Raw genomic sequence first — 9,751 nt, 5'->3', positions numbered from 1 at the left:
TATATGCGGCTGGTTGTCCTGGCACGCTCTTTCTCTTTACTGGGAACAGGGGAGTGTTGCAAGGGGACTGGGTTTTGACTAGGACTCCCCTGTGTAGTAATTTTTGGACTTGCTGGGCTGGCATTCTCCTGAGCCGAGCTAAGGGGATACTGCTTCTGTTGAGGCAAGATGGCTGCTGGTTTTAGATTCACCATTACTGGTTGAACTCTTAACCTACCAACATCTGTGTTATCTGAGGCCCAAAAGTCGTAGGGTACAGCTTGCTCCAATATCAGGGGAAAATCGTTTGTCTCTTCTATGCTGGCAATATCTAGTGACATAATTCTGCAAAGGGTGCTTGGTTTTAAACCTGGGGTCATGGTGACGGTGCCATCAGGATGATATTCGATATGTGCTTGTAATTGAGACAATACATCGTTTCCCAAAAGGTTACATTGGCCTCGGGGCGATACCATGAGCTGGCTATGTACAGTAGCTCCTTGAATTTGTTGGGGAATTTTTTTAGTGACAGGGAGCAGGACAGACGGGGAATTGAAAGGGGTAGCAATGACATGATGTGAAAAATCAGTGTCAGTGTATGGCCAATCACCTTGCGTAATTACTGAATTGTCGGCCCCCGCATCTACTTGGAAATCGATTTCATGTCCCCCTGGTAGGTTCACCTGCACTATACAACTGGGAGTTGGGGGTAAGGAGATGAGGGGGTTCATGTGCAAGCTACCCTCATCCTATGGGGGCGTTGTTTGGTTGGCTGGAGGACCCGTACTCTGAGCATCTGGATACAGGTTGGTCCTACAGTCTTTTCTAAAATGTCCTGGCTTTCTACATCCGTAACATAGTCTCTGTCCCCCTCCTGCAGTCCGTCCTCTGCCTCTGTTGTTTCTGGGGGTCGTCTCTACTATGTGTATTCTGGCAGCTCTTTTTGCCTGTATTATGTCATGCTGTGCCCCCTGAGCTATCCTGGCCAAATCCTCTGCCTTCACTGATCTCCACTCTGGTCTACTTGCTTTTACCTTTTCTGCAATCTCTTTCTTTAGTCCGTTCATGAAAGCACTTGCTAATACCCTCTCACTAGTCTTATTTTCAGGAATGAACCCCATTTCTGACCAAGTCTTCCTTAGAGCCCAAAAGTAGTCTTTGGGGTCCTCTTCCTTACCCTGAACTCGGTCTTCTAGTGTAACCTGCCTTTCTCCCTGCCTGTCTTTACATGCTTTTACCAATGCTGTTGTGAACAGGACTCTGGCCGCTGCATTATTGGGTTCTGCGTCTTCAGGTCCGGTCCTATTGTTATACCGTTTGTACGTTTCGTCTGTCAACCTATCATAGCGGGCTTCATCTGCCAATTTTCCCTTAATTACCCCTTGTAAATCCAACCTAGTTGCATTGCATGTATCCTGTATGGTTCTTATCATTCTGGCAAAACCCATCGGGAACTGGGACAGATCTGGCAACTGGGAAATCAACGCCAATTGTGATGAGGGACTCCATGGTCTATACATTAACATTATACGGGCTTCTTGACCTGGAACAACTGCGTCCCCTACTGCTGCTGCGCCTGGTGCTCCTGGCACAACTACAGTCCTCATTGGGAATAGTCTAGCTGGGTGGGGTCTTGGTCCTCCGCATTCAACACAGATATCTACAGTCAAAGGATTCTGCTGTCCACATCTGGTGCAAACTCAGCAATTGGGTTCCTGGGAATTCTGGTACTGGGGTGGGGGGGACGTCGAGGGCAGATAGGGAGGAAAATCTGTCATTCCGGTTTTTGTCAGTCTGTAACATCCGTTTCCTAATTCTTCAATTCTTCCTTTAAAATGAGCGCATGCATTCATCCATACATCCACTGTCTCGAACAGACCCTTATCTTTCAGCCATCCATGATAGGAGTTAAAGAAGGATTTCCATTTCTCTCCGTTCATCTCTCCATTTTCATTCATTCCCGCCTTACACAATATTTTGTCAATTCCAATCAGTGCCTGTTTCCCTTCTCTGCGTACTACTAAGTCTTTGGCTATAATGCCTTCTTTGGCATTTTGGTTCCCCATTCTTTCGGTTCTCCTCACTCAGAGTAGACTCCTCAATCACTTAGACAATGGGCCACAAAGATTTCTGAACCACGCCACTACTTGCCCTCTAGGACTTATACGCCAACCAGAAAAACAGACCAAAAACACAGATCCCGAGACACACCCACAACACAATCATCGGATCCATGCTGTCATTCTTAAGTTTTTCCCAAAGGATAGAAAGCAGGACTGACAATTTATCTGAGGGGATTCTACTGGTTCAAAGGGACCTGAGCCAGACAACAATCTGTGAATTACCTGGGAGCCGACCGCTCAGGGGTGAGGGAGTCTCTTCTATGTAGTGATATAATTTAGGTAGAATATAACAGTTATTCTTACCTCAGCGCTGTATATATCACCAACAGAGAGCTTCGCTCATCCCACGTCTCGGACTGGTCGAGCACCCCTGGGCAGATTAACTCAGGTCCCTGTTCGGGCGCCAGCTGGTCATCACTGCTTTCTGGTTCTTCTATCCTTTAGTATACAGGCCCGGAGAGAATAAGACACAAGACAGGTAGTATGCGTCAACAGACTCTAACTTTATTACAAAGCATAGGGTTTATATACACCCTGGAGGCAGAAACGGATTTACTATATATGGTCCGATCATTCAATTTAGCTATGCAAACAAAAAACTGGTTTCTGTTCTCGTGATGCCTATGCTTGTGTTGAAACATTTAATCAGACACATTCTGATGACTAGCAAGGACACGTTAGTTTCTATTGATACAAGGAATGAACATTTAGCAGTTGTTGTTGACCTAAGGTAACCGTCAGACTTATATAGCATAGATTGGGTCTTTGACTTGAGGGACCTCATCTTCTGCTATAACATTCATCAGAACCCTTAAGAGTGTCATACATGTATTTTCCAGGGAAATGGAGAGTTTGGAGTATTTTCATTTTTTAACTAATCGATTGGGTAGAATACAATTTTTTGGCTGATTTGGACTGTCATATATGGAGTTATGCAGATCAAAGGCAGGGGGGCATCGGATCACTGCCTGCACCACCCGCTTTGAACAGTTCATTGAAGCAGGTTATCTGATGGAGAGCAGACATGGAGTCTTTATACAGAGTAATGAACAGGTAGCTGTCACTGTTGGATAACTATTTGGACCATCAGATGTGTCCCTGTATGGCTCCACTGGCACATGGGTATTAAATGCAGAGGCTGGGGCTTTCATCTTGTGCAGTCACTCTGTCTGTGCTGCCCAGCTGGGAGAATGTAGAACAATATTTTAAGGTTTTTTATATTATAATTCTAGTTTTACAGAATCCATGAATATATCCTTGATCGGGGAGCAGATTCACACCTTTGGGTAAAATTGCAAAAGTTTTGGTAACTGGCAATCCACAGGAGCGCAATATCTCCCTGAATTATGAATAGATAACTTTCATGTGTGATATGTATAGATGACGGCCATATTGTTTCTATGGAATGTTCCTTGGAAAAAATATGACCCACATCAGAAATGAGAACAAAAACTGGATTAGAATCAAATCTTATAAGCCGTCTCCTTCTTACCTCAGCGGAAAGGGGAGTGAAGGGTCTGATGAGACCTATTATAATATCTCTTCTACCATATATCAAGGTCAGATCCCGAAGAACCACAAGCGTATGATCTTTCAGTACCACAACCTTTTCGGTGGCATCTTCCCCGCAAAGAAATCTCATGGTCCAGTCATATAAGGTTTATTCATTCTTTTTATTAGACTGTTTGTATTATGTATGACTTCATGTTATTGGTTGATTTGTAACTTTTTTAAGCACTGTGTTACTTTTCTATATTAAATCTAACATTTAATATGTTTGTTTTTCGTTGCTTTAACGAACCCACGATCTCGGAGAGAGAAAATATCTTGGTTGTGTTACCAGGTAGCCAGAGTGAAAGTAGTGAACTGCTCAGGAGCTTGGGAAAGCTGGATGTGCATATGTCCCAGTGTGTTGCCAAGTAAAGGCGACTTGCTGGCGTTGTAAAACCGCAACTGGTGGCAGTAAATGGTGCCGAAGGCGGTAGCCGTGGGAAAAATGCTGGTTCTCCACGCCCTGGCACCTCACAAACAAGCAGTGTCCCAGTCCATATGTAGTGTGCTGTGAACTTTGCTTTGCAATCACTTGTAGGCCAGAGGTTTCCGCTGTATCCACGTCCTTAGGTCCAGGATTGGTGGCAGCGTTAGTGGTTTTCATCAAAAGGACTAACGGAAAATTCGCTCATTACTATTTCCTAATCATCATTTAGTGCTAAAAATTGTTTCTCTTCTAAAACTGTGACTTTAATTTGACTATAACTGTTGGATATTTTTTCTTGTAAAATTTGTCAAAATTATTTTAATAAACAAGGAAATTACTATATCCCTACATGAGTTTTTAGATGATGAAGAAGATATGATTCCCGAGAATAACGTTTCCCGTATTCTTAACATTAGAATGGTTTCTCCCCTGTATGAGATCTCTGATGTTCAACAAGTTTTGAATTCAAACTATAACATTTCCCACATTCTGAACATGAATATGGCTTCTCTCCTGTGTGCGTTCTCTGATGTTTAAGAAGACTTGATTTGTGTTTAAAATATTTCCCGCATTCTGGACACAAATATGGCTTCTCCCCTGTGTGAATTCTCTGATGTTTACGAAGATCCGGTTTCTGGATAAAACGTTTCCCACATTCTGAACATGAATATGGCTTTTCTCCAGTGTGAATTCTTTGATGTTTATGAAGATCTGATTTGTAGTTAAAATATTTCCCGCATTCTGGACATGAAAAAGGCTTCTCTCCTGTGTGAATTCTTTGATGTATAACAAGAAACCTTTTCTGTGTAAAACATTTCCCACATTCTGGACATGAATATGGCTTCTCTCCTGTGTGAATTCTTTGATGTTTATGAAGATCTGGTTTCTGCCTAAAACATTTCCCACATTCTGAACACGAATATGGCTTCTCCCCTGTGTGAATTCTTTGATGTGTAAGCAAATTTGACGTATGGTAAAAACATTTCCCACATTCTGAACATGAATATGGCTTCTCTCCTGTGTGAATTCGTTGATGCATAAGGAAATGTGATTTCTGGTTGAAACATTTCCCACATTCTGGACATGAATATGGCTTCTCTCCTGTGTGAATTCTTTGATGTTTAAGAAGGTCTTGTCTCTGGATAAAACATTTCCCACATTCTGAACATGAAAACGGCTTTTCTCCTGTGTGAATTCTCTGATGTGTCAGCAATTTAGATTTATGTTCAAAACATTTCCCACATTCTGAACAGGAAAATGGTTTCTTCCCTGTGGGAATTATTTGATGTTCGACATCCCTTCTCTGACTTTCATTTTGCTTAACAGTCTGTGATGAATCCAAATAGATGACGGATTGAAAAGGCTCAGATGACTGATTTTTGCTCTGAAGGGCTGGAGGTATAGCTGGATTAATGGCACGCTTTTCATAGGTATCTGGTTTGACACCACAGTCATCTGCGAAGAATAAAACTGATTTTATTATTTTTCAATATCAATGCCTTATATTTAATAACATTTCTCTATACATAATTCTATACAAATCAAAGTATAATGAAACTATGAACCAAGACAGTGGTGAGCCACCTGTGCACAAATCCCATGGTACTGAACCCCTATCATACAATCGACGAACATAATACATACACACAGGGGCGTGACCTGGCCATGAAGCAGAGCAGATGCACTTAGAGAGAGCTCGTGCTTTCCAGAGCCCTTACAGCAAAGCGTTAGCCAGCACAAGCAGATACCAGCCTCTACATGAGAAGGAAATCCGGTCTCCGCTCCCAGGCACCACGGGAGCTCATCTCTGGATCCACTGACCCTGGCATCACCCGGTATTTATCAGTCTCAGGCAGCGTGGGTAAACAGACCACACGTGCAGATATGGCTGCTGCTTTGGGAGGACCCAGTGTGCAGAGCAGGAGGGGAGCAAGTTTACCTGCTGCTGAAGCCAGATTATCACATGGAGGCCGCACTCCGGGGAGACAGACACAGGGAAAGTGGGAGGCAGTCCAAGTGGGATCCGGTGTTAGAGACAGTAGCAATGCAGGCATGCAGAGAGGGAAGAGCTCTGGGTCCCACCCCTCCCCCTCCAAGTCAGCTTCAGCAGCTACTCAGTTAACCTATTCCTCTACCCCAACTGAATCTCTGAGGAGTGCAGGAGCTACAAGCAGCACTGTTCTGGGACCCCTTGGATCTGAAGCTGGCGTAACTGAGAATAGCAGTATGATTACCCAGGATGGCCCTGGGACCCTTATTAACTTTGCAAACCTCGAGGATCCCTCGCTCTTGACTATGAACGCTGGGGAATTACGGGCCCATTTAAGTGCCATCCCCACTAAGACCGATATGGAGGGTTATATACAGCGATTGGAGGCTGTATGCAGGGGGGATGTTTCTAATATAAACTCTGTGGTCACTGCATTTGAAGCTAAAGTGGATGAACTATCTACCCAGCTCCACACCCAGCAGCATCTTTTGGATCAGCACTCCCAGAATTTTGATCTAGTTCTGGATATGCTAGAAGACTCCGAAAACAGAAATCGGAGAAACAACATTAGACTCCGAGGTCTCCCGGAGTTGGTGGCTCCACGGGACCTGAACTCAGCCCTACAGCACCTTTTCAACTCATTGCTGAGTAGATCCACGGAAGAACATCTCGAGCTGGACAGAACTCACCGATCCTTGGCCCCAAACACCCTGACTCATCTAGACCTAGAGATTTCATTTGCAGGATCCACTTCTTCCAAATTAAGGAAGACATTATGCGTAAAGCTAGAGAGAACGATGCCATAGACCTTAATGGCACAAATATTCAACTTCTAGCGGACCTCTCCCCTATAACCCTGGCTAAAAGAAGGGCTCTGCGACCTCTTTTGGAGGCTCTGCGTGCGAAGAACATTACTTACAAGTGGGGATACCCCTTTCTGCTTCATGCTTGTGGAGACACTGGCACGGTGACCCTAAGATCACCATTGGATCTTCTGGATTTCTCATAGTCTCTGGGGTTGCCACCAGTCACCCTGGGAGAGTGGCCCCGTTTATCCTCTTTTGGGTTCGGAGGAGCAAAGAGAGGTGGGAGAGAGACAATGGGAACTGTGAGGAAGAGGAGAAGATACCCACGCAGTGACTCCACTGGTCCCTCTGGTGACTCCTGAGCCTTAGGAGTCTGTCCTATCGTAGTCACTCGCTCTCTCCACTGTCTCTTTCCTCATGTCAGAGTTTATTAATTTTAATATTAGTAGATTTCTTATGGGGGGATTTGCAGTCCTTGGGTGGAACCTCACTATGCATTGCATTGGCTTATTATCTCTAGAAAATAGTCCACAGGAATTTCCACCACCTTTTAGTTGCCTCTGGTTTTATGTAGTGTTAAGGGGAATTTTGATGAGTCTGGGGCACTGGATTTGTTTAGTTGCATAAATTAATTAACATGTATAACTAATTTGCTGTGGGGGCCTGGCTGATTGCGCGTGTTTTAGGGTACAGTCACCTCCCAAGTTAGGGTGTGTCTTTGACACTACTTACAGAGATTTCTCTGTTTAATCTTAGTCCATAGGTGTAGCTACCTGTGGTCTAATAAGACGGAATTTCTTTCTCCGTCTGAACCTTTTATACATATTCTGTCCTTTCTAATCTTCCTACTGAATTTTCTCTCATATCTTCTTTCTTAAGGGCTTACTCTTCTACACCCAATACCTCTTCCCCTCACACCACCACTCGGTCCCACCACTGATTCTTGTATTAATCTACGATGTCCACTTTGAAACTTTGTTCTCTGAACATTAGAGGGTTTAATACCCCAGAAAAACGCTCACAGGTACTTTACCATATGCGTAAGAAACGGGTTCATATATTACTTCTTCAGGAGACACACTTTAGGTCAGATCGGATACCGTCACTCAACCATAAATTTTACTCACATTGGTTCCACAGCGGCAACCCAGACTCAAAATCTAAAGGGGTCAGTATTGCCCTACACAAGTCGCTACAGGCTCAAGTACTTGCCTCTAAACCTGATACGCAAGGAAGGTATTTGTTTCTAAAGATTAAAATTATCAGAGATGTATTTACCATCGCTAACTTTTATCTCCCTAACCAGGATCAGATTAGAACTTGTAAAGCATACTTACGCGACCTTACAGCATTCGCCGAGGGTGCGGTAATGGTCGGAGGAGACCCCAATTTCACGCTGGATCGGGTCCTGGACTCATCTACGGGTAGGTCGGCCGTCCCCCCATCCCAGTTGGAGAGCCTGAGAGCTAAACTAACGGAATCTAGATTGGTCGATGTCTGGAGACTGACCCACCCCTCCACACGTGACTATACTTTTTACTCCGCGGTACATGATTCATATAGCAGAATAGATTATTTTATAATTAGTCACAGACTGCTCTCGTTTCACCCGTTGACACAAATTGACCCAATGATTTGTCAGACCATGCCCCAGTCTTACTATCCTTGACATTACCAGAACTCTCATCGAGCGAGTGGACTTGGTCCTTGCACCCGCACTTCTTAAAAATCCCACTTGCCAAGAGGCAATCAGGACAGCAATCTCAGATTTCTCCAATATTCATAAAGATGACCCCACAGCTTTGCCATTTCAGTGGGAGGCCCTAAAGGGAGTCATACGGGGTGTACTCAACCAACAAGGGGCACGATTGAAGAAGGATAGGGCTTCTGCCATTACTAATCTGCTGACGCGTATTCAGGCTTTAGAGTTGGATCACAAAAGATCACATAATCCACAGGTCATGATTGATCTGCTGAAAGCTACAATTGACTTGAGCTCATTGCTAGATACAGCAACAGCGAGACAGAGAGACCGCTTCCGTAGATATCTATATGAATACTCAGACAAGCCTGGTAGAGCTTTAGCATGATTTTTGCATCCTCGAATTCCTACTACTTATATACCTATCATTAAATCTAAATCAGGTAAATCTCTTTATTCCCCTCTGGAGATTGTAGACTCATTTAGGGATTATTACAACTCCCTTTACAACCTTAGGGGACCTTTGGCAGACATGGCCGTGTCCGACTTCCAGGAAAGAGTGGATGATTATGTAAATTGCACTCCGATTCCCCCTCTGCCATTTGAGGACGTGGTGGCCCTTGAGACCCCGTTCTCAGAACAGGAGGTACTGGATACGGTCAAGTCTTTGGCAAATGGCAGAAGCCCCGGCCCGGATGGATTCCCGGCTAATTTTTATAAGTTATTTGCACCAAATTTAATATCATTTATGACGAAGCTCTTCAATTCCATCTCTGAGAATTGCCATTTTGCCCCTCAAACCTTAGCTGCCACGATTGTCGGTATTCCCAATCCAGGAAAGGACCCCTTGGTATGCGCAAATTATCGGCCTATCTCCCTAATTAACGTAGATGTAAAAGTATATGCCAAAGCAATTGCAAACAGATTAAGCTCTCTACTTCCTATCTCTATTCATGGAGATCAGGCTGGATTTGTACACCGCAGAGAGGCTAAAGATAATACTATAAAAACATTGCTCCTTACCTCCCATATGCGTAAACATAAGATCCCAGAATGTCTATTATCTATTGACGCAGAAGAGGCGTTTGATCGCTTGGGGTGGAGCTTTCTGAGATCTGCCTTGACACAACTTGGGTTGGGTCCGGACATGCTAGGTAGGATTATGGCACTATA

The 9,751-nt window shown here is 44.1% G+C and overlaps 1 protein-coding gene across 1 annotated transcript in view; it reads right to left on the bottom strand.

Moving 5' to 3' along the window:
- Window positions 1–2,656: 2,656 nt before the first annotated feature.
- Window positions 2,657–9,751, bottom strand: part of LOC141197715 (uncharacterized) — a 200,376-nt gene continuing 193,281 nt past the window's right edge. The window contains 2 exon segments of the mRNA XM_073662801.1: window positions 2,657–5,550; window positions 6,315–6,382. Coding sequence (XP_073518902.1) covers window positions 4,418–5,550; window positions 6,315–6,382 — 1,201 coding nt within the window. The 3' untranslated portion in view covers window positions 2,657–4,417.

The sequence above is a fragment of the Phyllobates terribilis genome, unplaced genomic scaffold (genome assembly GCF_046119375.1).
Source record: "Phyllobates terribilis strain yellow unplaced genomic scaffold, ASM4611937v1 Scaffold_86__1_contigs__length_6382490, whole genome shotgun sequence".
Taxonomy (NCBI): Eukaryota; Metazoa; Chordata; class Amphibia; order Anura; family Dendrobatidae; genus Phyllobates; species Phyllobates terribilis.
This window is presented reverse-complemented; position numbering and strand designations above follow the sequence as displayed.